Consider the following 15,607-nt stretch of genomic DNA (forward strand, 5'->3'; position numbering starts at 1 on the left):
CTGGTTATGGTCAAGAAGCCCAGCAGAAAGTGGCGGATGTGTGTCGACTTCAAAAATCTTAACAAGGCATGCCCAAAGGATAGTTTCCCACTACCCCGCATTGATCAACTGGTTGATGCAACCGCCGGACATGAGCTCCTTAGCATGATGGACGCTTTCTCCGGCTATAATCAGATCAAGATGCATCCCGGCGACCAGGAATGCACCACTTTCACCACCGACAAGGGCCTATACTACTACAATGTTATGTCTTTGGGTCTGAAGAACGCCGGCGCAACTTATCAACGACTGATGAATGCCATGTTCGCGGAACATCTCGGAAAAATAATCGAGGTCTACGTGGATGACATGTTGGTCAAGAGCATAAAAGCCAGCGGACATGTGGCAAACCTCAGAATCATAGTAACCATTCTCTTGGCCTATGGTATGCGCCTCAACCCAGAAAAATATTTCTTTGGCGTCACCACCAGCAAGTTTCTGGGTTATATCATCAGCGAACGAGGCATCGAGGCTAACCCAGACAAGGTACAAGCCATCCTCGACATGAAGGACCCTGAGTGGAAGATACACGTCCAGAGCCTCCAGGGCAAGTTAACCGCCCTTTCTCAATTCATCTCCAGACTCACTTAAAAGTGTGCCCCATTTTTCAAAGTCCTCAAAACGACTCACAAGAAAGTCATCAACTGGAACCCAGAGTATCAGGCGGCGTTCCAGGGCTTGAAAGAATACCTAGCGGCAGTCCCACTCCTTTCCATTCCTGTGCAAGGAGAAACACTGTACATATACCTAGCGGTATCAGTGTTAGCGGTAAGCTGCGCCATTGTCCGGCGTGAAGGCCAGGAGGAACTCCCAGTGTTCTACGCCGACAGAGGCATGAACGGAGCAGAAACAAGATACCCTCCCTTAGAGCAACTCGCTCTCGCACTCATCGTTGCCGCCAGACGCCTCCACCAGTACTTTCAGGCCCACACAATCCATGTATTAACCAATCAACCGCTGAGACAGGTAATGAAGAACCCTGAACACTCAGGGCGCCTCAGCTAGTGGGCCATTGAGCTCAACGAGTTCGACATTGATTACAAACCAAGAACCGCCATGAAGGGCCAGGCGGTGGCAGACTTCATTACTGAACTCACCGAGTGTCAACTCGAACCCAGCAGGGAGACAGAACCCGGAACGGAAATGGTGACCGCTGAAGAGCCGGCTCCCCAGCAGTCAGACTGGAACCTGCATGTGAATGGCTCCGCTAGTGCCAAGGCCAGCGGCGCCGGACTCATCTTAACAGGATCGGGGGGGCTGAACGCCGAATACGCGTTGAAATTCAACTTCAAAGCTTCAAACAACATGGCGGAATATGAAGCACTCATTGCCGGCCTACTCCTCGCCATCGACTCGGGGGCTGACAGCGTCAACATCTTCAGCGACTCTCAATTAGTCGTTAACCAGGTCAACGACAGCTTCCAGGCCAAGGACCAACAGTTAGCGGCATACTTGGGGTACGTCAAGACACTGCGCAAAAAATTCAAATTTCACACCATCACACAGATCCCCAGGGAAAAGAACGCCAAGGCTGATTCACTGGCGAGACTGGCAACCGCTCAGCCACATCAAAGTCCAGCGGACACAAGAGTGGAGTGTCTTGACAGGCCAAGTATTACAAAAACCCTAGTGGAGATCTTCAACATTGAGGTCAATCCCAGCTGGATGGACGAGATTATCGAGTACAAGCGCAACGGGACATTGCCAGAGGACAAAGTCAAAGCGCGACAGCTCAAGCGGAGAGCAACCCGCTACAACATCCAGAATGGCAAGCTTTACCGCCAGGGATTCACCCACCCCAACCTCCGTTGTTTAACCCCAGAAGAGAGAAAGGTCGTGCTGGCAATGATACACGGCGGAGAATGCGGAAACCACTCGGGCGCCAAATCCTTGGCCAATCGCACAATGCGACAAGGCTACTTTTGGCCTACACTCGGTGATGACGCCTGGCGGATATCGAGATCTTGCCACAAATGCCAACAATATGCTGATCTCCCACATGCACCGGCGGAACCACTGTCAATCATCATCGGTCCATGGGTTCACTCAACGTGGGGCCTGGACTTGATGGGAAAATTCCAAACCGCCAAAGGCCAGTTCAAGTACATCATTGTTGCTATCGACTACAACAGCAAGTGGATAGAGGCAGAGCCACTGACGGCAATAACTACCGCTAAGGTAATTCACTTCCTCTGGAAGAACATCTACTGCCGCTATGGTGTCCCACATACAATCATTACAGACAACGGCACACAGTTCAACAACAAGGAACTCATATCTTTCACCGCCAACCTTGGCACCAAAATGAGTTTTGCATCTGTCGCTCACCCCCAAACCAATGGCCAGGTCGAAGCAGCAAACAAGATAATCAAGAAGCTGCTAAAAAAGAAACTTGACAACGCCAAGGGTTTATGGGCGGAGAAGCTTCCAGAAGTTTTATGGGCCATCAGGACGACCCCAACTTTCGCCACTGGGGAAACTCATTTTTGTATGATGTTCAGAACTGAGGCTGTCCTACCTGTCGAGGTAACTCAACCTACCGCTAGGGTCGAAGGCTACTGCCCAGAGACCAACAGCGACGGCGTCAACCTTGAAAAAGACCTCCTAGAGGAAAGACGACACAAGGCCCATTTGCACAATCTGCAAAACAAGCAGCGGATATCGCGTTTCTACAACACCAGGGTCAAGGCCCGGAACCTCCAATTGGGGGACTGGGTAATGAAGGAAGTAATTCCACCGCCAACAAAACTCTGCCCAACTTGGGAAGGTCCATACAAAATTGTGGAAGTCGTTAGCCCCGGCACCTTCTACTTAATGGACAAGGTTGGCGTCACAACGACCCACCCTTGGAATACCGAACACCTTCGGTATTACTACAAATAGTCATGCCGCTACCCAAGAGCATCTTGACTTAGCTAAATTTTTGTTCAATATTTAGCTAAGGGAAGCTACCCAACGGGTACTACCCCGCTTTAGTAAACGCTGATAAGTCAGCTATCAATGAAACGAGGAATTATTCAAACCATTGTTACCAAGTCTAGCACTGAGAGCAACTGGCAACGCCAGCAATAGTCAGCGGACCACGTCCGCTACATTGTGCACTTAGACCAATCTTAATTCCTTTAATGTTTCATTGATTGACAAAAGAAAACTCAAGTCAAAACTCTAGCGGTACAGGCATATCATGACAAACACAACAAAAGTTCAAAATGTCACTTCATATACGTAGGGCTGGGACTCCCCACCCAAAAGTATTCATTACATCAAAAATTACGCTTCAGCGGCTACAAAAAAAAAGGGACCTCAACATCAATTTCAAGGATTGGCACGACTGCCATCAGCGTCTTCACCTTCGGCATGCGGCGGCGGATGTAGGCGGCTTGTTTGGTCAGACCCTCGAGCGGTGGGACTGGGAGTCTCTATTGTACCATTCGCCAGGGTATGGGCCGCCAAGAAACCAGCACGGGACACCTCCGATTGGGTAGGAGGAGGAGTCCGCTGGGAGTCATCCGTCGGACGTGCGCCGCTTTCTCCGCTACCCGAGCGGGCGCCTTCAGCTTGGACGGGGACCACACCCTTCACCGGCAGGACATTCTGAGCTGGCGGCACGGTGGGCTGGGACGCCTCCACCCAGTCGATGGCGCCTTTCTACTTCAACATTTCCACATTGGCGATGGCACCAGCCTTCGCCGCCTTGGTCAGCGCCTTCTTATAGTCCGCCTACTGCTTGAATGCCTCCACAGCGGCGGCCGCAGCATGGCTCCCTTCAGCTCCCAAGCGGGCGACCTCACCCTCCAGCCTCTTCACCTCAGCTAGTCTGGCGGCAGACTCCCGCTGCAGTATCTCAATCTTCTTATCCTTGGCAGCCACCCGATCCTGCAGCAGGGATATGTCTTGCTCCAGCTTGCAGACATGGTTATTCCGCTCCAAGTCCCGCTCGACGGCAACTGCCAGCTTGCCGCGAGCATCCGCAGCATCACAATCCACCTTGGTCAGGCGCCGCTCCGCGTCTGCTAGCCTGTCCTTGGCCTGCCCCAGCTCTCTTTGGAGACCCTGGATCTCCTCCCTGAGCTGCCGCTCAACCCGGGGCTGTTTCGAGGCCGCCAGGAACACCTCGTGCAGTCCAACCGAAGGCCGAATTGAATGGCGACTGGTCAACGGCGGTTGGGCGCGCAATCCCCGCTAGGCCGCCAAACCCGAGCCGCTCGCAGAGGTGATAAAGAAATTCCCGCTCATTTTCGGTCATGAACTCTGCGTATGCGGCGAACGAGTCTAGATCGCTCGCGGGCACCTCCCTCTCAACAACCACCGGCGCCTTGGGCGGAACCTGTCGAGTCCTCTTCTGCTGGCGGGCCCCGATGGTCTCCACATCGTCCCCTTCTTCCTAGTCAGCGGAGTCATTTTGGCGGCGCCTTCGCTGAAGCACCCTTGTGTTTTCAACAGGAACAGGCCGTAAGCCCTTCAGCGGCGGTTCCAACCCCGCAATGGTGAAAGTCCCCGCCGGCTGCACCACTTTCTCCTTGTGTCCCCCCCGCCGAACAGCGGCCACTCTTTCTTTCTGTGGTGCGGTCGTAGCAGGACCCTTGTTCCCGCCGACAGCCCCACCGCCCACGCCGGTCCCCGCCTGAACGATAGGCGAATCGTCGCCACCAAGGTGGGAGTGGTGCGGCATAGGTAGCACCACGGGGACTTCAGACTGGCTTAGCGCCAGTGTGTCCGGATTAACGACCGTCTGCTGAGCCGCCAGCCCGGAGGCATACATACTCTCCAAGAAGTTGTCGATTTTAGCACGATCCATGGCTTTGGCGAAAGCGTCGCGACTCGTTTTGTTACCCGGCGGAGATTCTACAAAAAGGGGAAGCAACTTAGACTGAGACAAACTGAACAACGGCACAGTATGGCGGAGATTGCTTACCAATGGCACGCGTCAATTGTTGATCTACCAACAACTCCCAACCAGTGAGGAGACGAAGGTCCAACAGGTTGCGATTCCGCCAACAGCCTCTGATATGTGCCACACGACACTCCTCTTCATGAGTCAGATTATAGCCCAGGCCCGCTACAAAAAAAGAGGTGATCGTTAGTACAGAGTACAAGAACTATCACAAAAAAAAAAAAAAAAAAGTTAACCGCCAATTCTGGCCGGCGGAGACCGACAAACAACCTCGGATAGGTTGAAACTCCGACTTAATCCTAAACGTCGGCTCCCCCTCGTTGGACCCCGCTTGGTATTCCCACCCCGCCGTGGCAACACAGAAGGTACCCCGCCAGTAAGACATGGAGTCCTTCAGGTTCTCGATCAGCTTGGGCGACCCCTGGAGGCGACTCAAGTTCACCTGCCCTCTACAACCTTGGCGCTTCACATACACCAGCTCGTAGAAGTGTAGCACCTCCGCAACAGTTGGTCCCTCGCAGCCGGACAAGCGCCATAACGAGTTTAGCGCCATTATCAACCGCCACATGTTGGGGCAGATCTGCCCAAAGGCGAGGCCAAACTCACACACCAGGATTTGGAGATTTGGCAATAGCGGGAATGTCACTCCTTGGCGGAAGATCGCCTCGTGCACGGCGTCAAACCCCGCTGGAAGAATCGAGGCCTTCTCGTCCACCGTCGGCGGACGCAGCTTAACCACGCCTGGCAACCGATACATCCGCTTCAACCGGTTGACGGCGGCAACAGTCATCCGCCCTCCCGCCTCGTCAACAGGGGTGCCGTCGGGAAGGACCCACGCTGACTCGGTATCCTCCCCCGCCACCTCTCCCCCGTCAGCGGAGCCACTGGCAGCGCTGTTACTTGCTAGCCGCTCATCACGCCTATTTTGGGCAGCGGCAGCCTCCCCTGCCCTAGAACTCTCTGGACGCGAAGCACGACCCATGGCTACTTCCCAGGGTATGGTTTGTAGCGGCTCAACCTCTAACGGTTCTGGCAGTGAGGTTCCTGCACGGGCAGACGGACGCAACGAGTCAATAAAAGTTCTATCCGCCACGCTGAACGACACCTCAGACCCGGAGTCCTCACTGCTCGAAATCTCTACGACGTTAGCCATCCCAAACCCTAAAACCCAAATCAGTCAGTTCACACAAGATCTAACCTATCCCTATTTCAGTTATACCCAAGAACAGTTACCCAGAAAATGCCAAAACAAGATTAAGCACACACTCAACCCAGATTCGACCATCTAGAAAATCCCTAAACACCAACTCTCTGCCAAACACCATAAACCTACCCCCAAACTTCACTTTACACCCTCGGAACACACCGGAGGAGAACAGATCATACCCCAAAACAAAAACAACAAAACCCAGAAACTAGCAGTAAACAACACAGATCCAATGAAACAGGAATGGGATTCGAGATACCAACCTCAACACAAACTCTGGTCTGATGGAGGGCGCTTGTCTTCAAAGGTGAAGATTTCATCCCCCCAGGTTCGATAACTCCACAGAATCGTGGTAGTCCTCTTCACAAATCGCAGACGAACAGAGCTTGAAGACGACGACTCAGGTTTGAAGTTTTCGTAAAAGTGTCAAATCTCGCTAAGTTCCCCCCCCTTTTATGTCAACGTCAAAGAATTCTAGGCCGTCCGCTAAAAAAAGACATTACGCACCAGCCGTACACGTCTGCACTTACTCTCCGGATTAACCGAGGCGACGCTTCGGTTACAAAATCCATAATTACTCGCATTAATGGCAAGAAGACGGGCAGCCTGAGGAGGCACGCCTCCACACGCTAACCCTTTAGAAGCCAGCCACGTGTCGACCACCTTCAGATGAAGCGTCTAATGGAAGTAACTGGTAGAGGGGAAGATCACCAAAGGGACGAAGTCTCCGCTAAGCGAAACTCCGCTAGCGGAACTTCTCCCTTGTCACCTTCCAAGGGACGAAGTCTCCGCTAAGCGAAAATCCGCTACCGGAACTTCTCCCTTGTCACCTTCCAAGTGACGAAGTCTCCGTTAAGCGAAACTTCGCTAGCGGAACTTTTTCCTTTCACCTTCCAAGGGACGAAGTCTCCGCTAAGCGAAATCCGCTAGCGGAACTTCTCCCTTGTCACCTTCTAAGGAACGAAGTCTCCGCTAAGCGAAACTCCGCTAGCGGAACTTCTCCCTTGTCACCTTCCAAGGGACGAAGTCTCCGCTAAGCGAAATCCGCTAGCGGAACTTCTCCCTTGTCACCTTCCAACGGACGAAGTCTCCGCTAAGCGAAAATCCGCTAGCGGAACTTCTCCCTTGTCACCTTCCAAGTGACGAAGTCTCCGTTAAGCGAAACTCCGCTAGCGGAACTTTTTCCTTTCACCTTCCAAGGGACGAAGTCTCCGCTAAGCGAAATCCGCTAGCGGAACTTCTCCCTTGTCATCTTCTAAGGAACGAAGTCTCCGCTAAGCGAAACTCCGCTAGCGGAACTTCTCCCTTGTCACCTTCTAAGGAACGAAGTCTCCGCTATGCGAAACTCCGCTAGCGGAACTTCTCCCTTATCACCCTGCAAGTGAGGCAGCTTCCGCCACACGACATACCTCAAGCGGAACTCCCTTTCCATCTTGCAAACTGTGTACTTTGCTGAGCACAACACCACTCACTAAGATACCGCCAAGCACGTCCCCGCGACGCTGCTTCCTGCTTACTACCAACGGGGGGATTTCCGCTTGCGGCGGCTCCCGAGGCAACGCCTCATTCTGACGACGACCGCCACGCGGCGTTACGGTCAGATTACGTCCCTCCCGGACACGGGGACTTGTCAACAGTCTACGACGGCCCTGATCAGGCACGTTGACCCCTATCACTTGGGTACTAAAGATTGGGCTCGCTACCCAACACCCTCTGCTCCGTGCAGCTCCCCCTCAACAAACAATTTACCGACCATCCGGAGGTCCATCTTAGCCGGGGAGTGGGGGACTCCCTGGGGGGCCTAGCAGGGGCCCACCCGAAAGGGTATAAAGCGTTCGCTCAGTAAATCCATGGTTGACAACGCACTAACGCTAGTTATGCTGTTGCAAGTCTAGCGGAAGGTAACGCTTCAAACCGCTGGGCAACTCCCCAACCAAGATTGCCCTCCTTGACTGGGGACTTGGGGGACTTGTACCTACATGTGCATTTGCAAGCATAATTAGCTATAATGAACTACGCTCATGGTACCGCCAGATGTACTGACTCCCACCAAAGGAGTGGCCTACGGATACACAGCCAGGCGAGCTACCGCCTGAGCCTCGAATTGCCCCCATATCACAGCCGACGCGCCGCCACCCGCCGTGCCAAGATAGCATCAGAAGCTCCTGACGCTGGGAACTGAAGCACATCAGTCCCACATCGAAAACAAGGAGAAGATCAGCCTTCTCCTCATCTATAAAAGGTTCTCTCCTCTCTCCTCATTAATTACGCATTTACTACTCATTTATTGTTATGCTGTCTATATGCATCGACTGACTTAGGCATCGGAGAAGTGAAGACTGCCCAACGCGGTCTCCCTCTGACGCCCTGTCTTTCATTTGACAGCTAGCGAAGATCACCAAGTCCTCAGAGTAGCGGTCCGCCCACCGGACCCGCGTTAAACGAAGGTTCGGCTACCGCCAAACTTTGAGCATTAACACCCGGAAACCATTAGGAATTAATAACAAATTTTTGGGGTCTTACAGAGCTTCAATCCTTTAAAATGAAGAAGTAAGCAACATTACATAATGACCCACCCCATTTGGGGCTACGTCAATATAGATCATTGCCTAGACTAAAAGGCCTAGATTAATGTCACTATCTATGTGAATAAGCACCGATAGAAGTAACCAGACTAGATAGGAAAGCAATCCAAAGATAATGCACCCTACATTATTCTTAAAGCTAAAGAAACTAAACTAGTTTGGGGAGGACCCTATATCATCTGCAACAGTAGTAGCCACTGCCATTGAAATCTCTACCTGTACTGGTATCTTAGCCTCAGTATCCATGGACTCTCTACAGGGGATTCCTCATCAATGGCAAGCTCCAGAGCTCATTTCACATCTCCCTCCACAGCCTTTGGAACCTGCTTAGTCATAGGCTGCTTCACAGTACCCACCTCCGCCTTGAGCTTCCAAGGGTTGATATCCACCATCTTGGGTTTAGTATGGCTCCCAACTAGCCTCCCCACCCTCTTCTTCTTCTTCTTCAGAGGAGACACCAACAGTTCCCCCTCCTTTTGGAGAAGATCAAGCTGAGGTTCAAAGTCCAACTTGACAGGAGCTGAAGAAGAAGTCACCTGTTTGGTGCATTTCGTATACGTCACCAATGCCATAGAAGCGCTGCACTTCACTCCAGAAATATTAATCTCCTCCATCTGCGATTTATCCTCAACCACTTTCTTTGGAAGCACGGGAGGAATGTGTCCAATTTGATGCGCTAGAGCCTGCGCATTTAGGCCAAAGATGGAGCTCAACAAGGGGGAGGATTTATGCATTGAAGGGCGACGATTGCATGCCAACCCCAAGCACTCTACTCGGACCTGCTCCCTAAGTCAAAAGGGGTAGCCCCGAAACCCTAAAGCTAGGGCTAAGGCAACTCTTAGCCTCCATGTGATCTTTCACCGCAGAAACATCTGGAGGACCAACACAGCTGGTCTTGGAGTGTTCCAGTAGCCCACAAACACGACAGAAACCCACCATATGCTCGAACTTGAAACGAAGCGTCGCTGAAACCCCCTCGTCAAAATCAAAGACCAGAGGTTGGTAGGCCTGCTTGACAGGATCGGTCAAGGAATGTGAAATTTGAACCCTAGCCTTTATACCACGATGAATCTCTGTCTTATCCAATTGAAGAATGTTTCCCAAAGAGGCACCCACCAACGCCACTGCCTTCTCAGTGATTAACGCTAGAGGCAAGCCAACAATCTCAATCCAAACAGGGAGGGAGAGAATAGGGACCCGCAGCGCATCACACAAGCCATCAAATTCTGAGAGAACAAACATCGATTTCCCAAAGAACCACGGGTCCCTCCGTAAACAATCTTATTACAGTCTTCCAGTTTCGTGAACCGCAGGACAAACCGACTGCCCTGATCTCTGATGGACAATCTCTGCTTTAGCCCCCATACTGTGAGTTAGAAGCCGACCAATTGTGTAATGATTTGAGGACAGTGCCGACTTGCCAGCCTCTCCAAACTACACCTGATCCTTGTCGGAGATTGCCAGTACAGCAGCGAGGCGTGCAGAAAAGTCGTCGGCCATCGTGGGCGGCGAGGGATGCTGGGAAGTGATGGAGGAAACTCTAGGGTTTGCTAGGGTTCGCTCCGTGTTTCTCTCCAGAAGGGAATGAACTAATAAAGTCTACTTTATTAGGTACTCTTTTACTTATCTAGATTAGCAAGATTTTTACTTCTTACTTTTCAACGAGCCACATTAGGCCCATATAACTAGCTTTTTACTGTGCTTCTATTAAAAATTTCTATTGATAAAAAAAAATAAAAAAATCTGTTTATTTATTTAATGCAATTACATGAATAAATGAATTGCCTATGCATTGATTTTTTAAGGGAGTGAAATTCATACTCTCCATTTTACAATCCACACTCCATGTTTCATTTTTTATTAATTTTTATAAGAATTTCTATCAAAAAGAGAAAAAAGAAATGTAGATTGTTAAATGGGGAGTGATTTATAGAGATGATCTTTAAAAATTAATTTAAAAGATGAATGGTTCTTATCATCGTAGCCAAATAAATCCAAATAAGAAAGTTTGGATATACACCTATAAGTGTTACTCCGCATAATTATACTCGAGGGAACAATTTGGAGATGCTTGTGCGCTCGATCAGTGAGCTATTACGCACTCTTTCAAGGGTGGCTGCTTCTAGGCAAACCTCCTGGCTGTCTCTGCACCTCTTCTCCCCATCAATTAATTCGAACTCATGCTTACAATCACTTAAGAGCCTCCAACTAGTCCTCTAGGCTCATGCAGAAGAGCTTGTAGCTCAAACCAATTGAAAAGGAACAACAATTACATGGACGAACTTCTCTATAGGAAGTAGCAAATTCAAAAGAAAAACTTTGCATAACAGTCATGTAAACTGTAATGATAGAATCATTGGGATGGGAGAGTTTTTCAACTACTGGATTTTATTGTTAGTATAATTGTGTCGCAAAAGATTGATGCTCATTATAGATTCCATTGCACATAAGATGTAAGTCTACAATCAGCTAAAGAAAAACCTTGGTCTCGCATTGCTTGATCAGCGAGTTAAAAAAATCAAGGAAATGCAGTTACTGAGCTACAACCCCATACGATCCCCCAGTATAACAAGTTGATGGTCTAATTTATACAAAAATTTGGGTGCAAAAGTTGAGCCCAACAACCAATGAAGTTGTGCAATGCCTTGTATCCCGTGTTGCCATTATGAAATCAGTCCCCATGGATGGTGTAACGCTCCCATTTCTTCGTTGGATCATATATCTGGCATTACGAAAATAATCAACAAAAGATTATCAACATCAGTGAACTTTTAAATGTGTCCTAATGAGAAGTTTGTTCAATCAATCATATTTATGTTTCTATTAAACGAAATCTGGTTTAGCTACTAAGACTAAGAAATGTCTTATATACTACAAAGTAGCAGCTGAGAAGCCTAGAAATCCAATTACAGTGAAAGAGGTTGGAGAAGAGCCAAAAGCACTCAAGTGCATATTTCAAGGAACACTATGGGTTCTGTGGAGTGACGAGCATCATGCAACTTGAATCAAGCCTAACTCATTAGCATGCAGGTGTAGACAGGTGAGACACGCACGCGCACACACACACACACACACCCCAGATACAAATATAAGACTACTCCAGACTCCAGAGTGGGTGCATTTGTCAGGGAAATCTATATTATGTAGAATGACAAGCATCATGCAACTGTATAAAGCCAAACTGTTGGACATCCATACACACACACACACACACGTACCTCCCATCTAGAAGCAGGGAAAATATGCTTATTCTTGTCATACCAATGCCTCTCAACGACCTTCCCAGCATGAGACTGCCAAAGAAAACAATCAAAGGTATAAGACAGAAGTAAACATGTGAATCACATACACAAGCCTACAAAATTCTTGTTCTAATGAAATGTAGTATCTATCCGCTCACAAAATCTGTGTGCAGAGTTTTAAAGGCATGCATTCTACATTCCCAACAACGTGGATGATTATTTAAGGTCAACCCTAAGAGGTGATTAATGTGTAACCAATAATTCCTCCTGTGCACCTTTACTAGTTTGCCCTTTGAGGTAAGAGTGAATAAAAACTTATGGAATTAAGGAATGTATTCTGTGTCGTGGGTCTGGTCAGAGATGAAGACTTGAATTGTAAAGGCTAGGGGATGAGGTGACATTTTTAGGGAAATAATGAGAGTATGGGTTTCTATAGGGCATACAGGAGAATCAAAGTACAAATTTCGTACCTACAAATGACTAGAACTAAGGTCACTTGCCTGAAAATATGAACAAGGAATAGCTTAAGGGATGTGTCTAGCAAGCCAGAAACCTTATCCCCCATAGAGAAAAGCCCATATCCTAGTCTATCCCATAAATATGTCATAGCATCTCGTAGCGTAAAGAAAATGGTTTTTCAGAAAATAATCGTACGATTGAAAAATTCAGAAGATGTAAGTAACTGAAATGTGGCATATTCTATCTTTAAAAACATAAAGAATCTGACCAACAAGTAGAGTGTCTATATCAGATGTTTCATTTACAATTTCAGAAACATCATAGATCATCGGGTAGATATAGCCAAGATTAGCTCAAAGATCCATTACCTGAGCTGGCTAGCTAACTAGCATCCGAAATTGCTAAGATATCCATTGTGATAGGAAGCACTAACTTGATTTCAAATTCAAGGAAGTTAAGATTCATTTTCAGTTCCAGAAAACTTTTCACATGAGACAGGATTCAGGAAAAGAAAAGATGAAAAAAATAATAAAAATGGCCACAGTCAAGGTTAACTCAAGGACCCATTCTTCAAATTGCCTAACTAGCTAGCATCCAACACTGCTAACCCAGCATAGATTCCACATTGACATATGAGAACCAACAACTAGATTTCACGTTCAAAGTACACTGAAAGAGAATTTAGGAAACTAAACCATGAACTTAACTTCCGCTGTTTTATGCTTGTGTTTCATTCTCAATATGGAAACTAAATAAATGATACAGAATCACATATTAATAAAGGAAAAGGAAAGTACCTCATCCTTCTCTATCGTAGCATCAGCAATAGTTCGCACATCCTCATGCACATCAAAATGAAAAAGCTATGCAAAATACAAAACAATATTATATTCAGCAAGCACTGTTGAGCGCAGCTTACAAGGAAAAATAAGGCAAATTAATACAACAAGAAATATTGAACATTACCGGTCCACTTTTGCCCCTTGCCTTGTTTACAATTAGCTCATAGAAACTATGCTGCTGTACTTCCACAATCATGAAACAAATTATGTGCAATTAGTTAGAAAATATTCAGCAAATCTAACCAGAACTAATTGCAGATACTTCTATCAAAATTATCTTACATGTGGAATGATAAGATCTTCTTTTACATATAGCAAATTCTCCACTGAGGTGGTTCGAACTTCTCGAAACTCAGGTGCTAGTTGCTGTTGAACAGAGCGAAGAAAATCTCCTATTTTATCCCCCTTTCGAACCTGAAATAGTGACCAAAAAACATGAAAATTGAATACATACATCCATAGTTCAAAGTAAAAGTGAAACACCCAAAAAGAAAAAATGTAACTTGAGCGTGCTTTACTTGCCTGGATCGTCCGCCTATGCCCTGCTCCATCCCAGTAACTGTAAGTAATTTGAAGTGGCTCATCTGAAAAAAAACACAGCAAAAATTTGTCTGAAAACTGTTTATTTGGAAAAGGGTGAGAAAGAACAAACAAAGCCAGACATCAGAATTACTTCGTATCTTCTCCTGCTCAAGAAACCACTGTTTTCGCAACCTTTCACGCTCAGCTTGTTCCTCTGCCTCCCGCTCACTGAAACAAATCTATAGCTTAGACAAAAAAAACAAACAGAGGAAGGGCCAGATGTGAGTGAGAGTACCTATCTGGCAGAAAGCTAGTTTCCACAGTAGGATCTTTGCCAAATCTACCAGACCATAACCTTGTAGTCTCTGTACTTTCTGCAGAAATCATAACCAAAAAGCAAAAAACAATAAATCAGCAATAAGTTTCTGATGCGCATCCATAAACGAGTATCCTCATGAGGGCCAACTGCAAGGTAAAACTGCCTGAATAATGAATTCTCTTATGACTCATGAAGCAGATTAACTTATTTATACATCATGTCAAAAAATTAGATGTCGAACATTCATGCATGCAACTGATTCTAGTCCAGATTTACAGATAATCATCAGCTACTGAAAAAATAGTGCCTAATCAATCTATAAAGTTCCATATTGATAAATTCTATGACACGTATACAGTAGGCTGATTAAAGATTAGAATGACATTCATTAGACACAGACGACTACAATCAGAACTAAAATTATCTAATGCTTTAAAGGAGAAAAGTGCTCACTATTTTCTCCATCTTCCTCTTCACTTCCATCCTCAATGTCATCGGCAAAGGACAATCGATTAATCCCCTTGACCTTCCTCTTCTTACGCTTCTGTAACTGAAATGCCTCCTCTCTAAATACAACAAGATAACACAATTACAATAAATAAAGATACAGTGTCGAAAGAAATTTGATTTTAAACACTCAATAGTTTTCAACAAGTCCTGGAATACGAAACTCACTCCTGTTGAAGCTTCTGAAGCTTTTCCTTCTCTTCCTCCTCGATTTTGTTCCGAATATTTACTCTCTACAATACAAATTTACACCATTAAATTCTAAAATGCTTCCATTCGCATTATCAACCTCAAAAACACTAATGCGCCACTTAAGAATTTACCTTCTCGACGTATTGCTCCCTGGTGACCAAACCAACAGTCTCTTTCTTAAACGCCGTCTCAAGAATCTGAAATACGCATCCAACCAAAACGATTAAAACAATTCTAATTGAAAGTAACAGAGTAAACCCTAGGATTGGAAGAAGAAGCGTGGAAAATAGTACCTCAGAAGTACTTGAGCCGAATTGGAGGAGGCCGGGCTGGCCTTTATCGGAGGCAGACTTGGTCTTGAGCTCTTGGATTTTCTGGCGCTCAGCTTCTCTTTGCTTCTCCAGCCTTCGGATCCTCACGGCGTCTTGGGCCGTGCCCACGTACCCGTCCCCCATACCCGACATCTCTCTCCTTCTTCTTCTTCTTCCCTACCACTCTCTCCTCTCTCAAACCTGAAAATTATTCAATCCGAGTCGGTTCAAGGAACGCTGCAGAGTCCTATTACAAATCTGCCGGAATTTAGAAAAAGGGTAAATAAATCCGTTTATTATCAGAATGACCAAAATACCCTCTGTTAATTTCTGGGGTAAATTATCAAGTTCACCACCTAGTGAATAGCTGTAACTAATTGCCTCACATTTCACTAGGGGTTTGCTATTTGGTTTGGTAATTGTCGAACCGACCAATTACCAACCGATATTTTAAGTTTCTTACACCTACTTTTTGGTAATCAAAACTG

General features: G+C 47.1%; 1 protein-coding gene across 1 annotated transcript; it reads right to left on the reverse strand.

Annotated features, from left to right (window-relative positions):
- Nucleotides 1-11,143: 11,143 nt before the first annotated feature.
- LOC133724639 (protein XAP5 CIRCADIAN TIMEKEEPER) lies at nucleotides 11,144-15,361 on the reverse strand. Its single transcript, XM_062151415.1, has 12 exons — nucleotides 15,102-15,361; nucleotides 14,940-15,005; nucleotides 14,785-14,849; nucleotides 14,563-14,675; nucleotides 14,086-14,164; nucleotides 13,942-14,018; nucleotides 13,791-13,852; nucleotides 13,551-13,682; nucleotides 13,393-13,446; nucleotides 13,224-13,289; nucleotides 11,944-12,018; nucleotides 11,144-11,447 (listed from the first exon to the last, which is right to left on the reverse strand). Exons 1-12 carry the CDS (start codon nucleotides 15,270-15,272, stop codon nucleotides 11,397-11,399), a joined length of 1,011 nt encoding a protein of 336 aa, XP_062007399.1. The 5' UTR covers nucleotides 15,273-15,361; the 3' UTR covers nucleotides 11,144-11,396.
- Between the last annotated feature and the right edge of the window lie 246 nt (nucleotides 15,362-15,607).

The sequence above is a fragment of the Rosa rugosa genome, chromosome 1 (assembly GCF_958449725.1).
Source record: "Rosa rugosa chromosome 1, drRosRugo1.1, whole genome shotgun sequence".
Taxonomy (NCBI): domain Eukaryota; kingdom Viridiplantae; phylum Streptophyta; class Magnoliopsida; order Rosales; family Rosaceae; genus Rosa; species Rosa rugosa.

Coding starts and splice junctions, on each gene's coding strand:
- LOC133724639 (XM_062151415.1), bottom strand. CDS start 15,272: ATGTCGGGTATGGGGGACGGGTACGTGGGCACGGCCCAAGACGCCGTG. Junction 13,683..13,790: donor GGCATAGGCGGACGATCCAG/GCAAGTAAAGCA, acceptor TCACTATTTCAG/GTTCGAAAGGGGGATAAAAT. Junction 13,447..13,550: donor AAGATCTTATCATTCCACAT/GTAAGATAATTT, acceptor GTGGAAGTACAG/CAGCATAGTTTCTATGAGCT.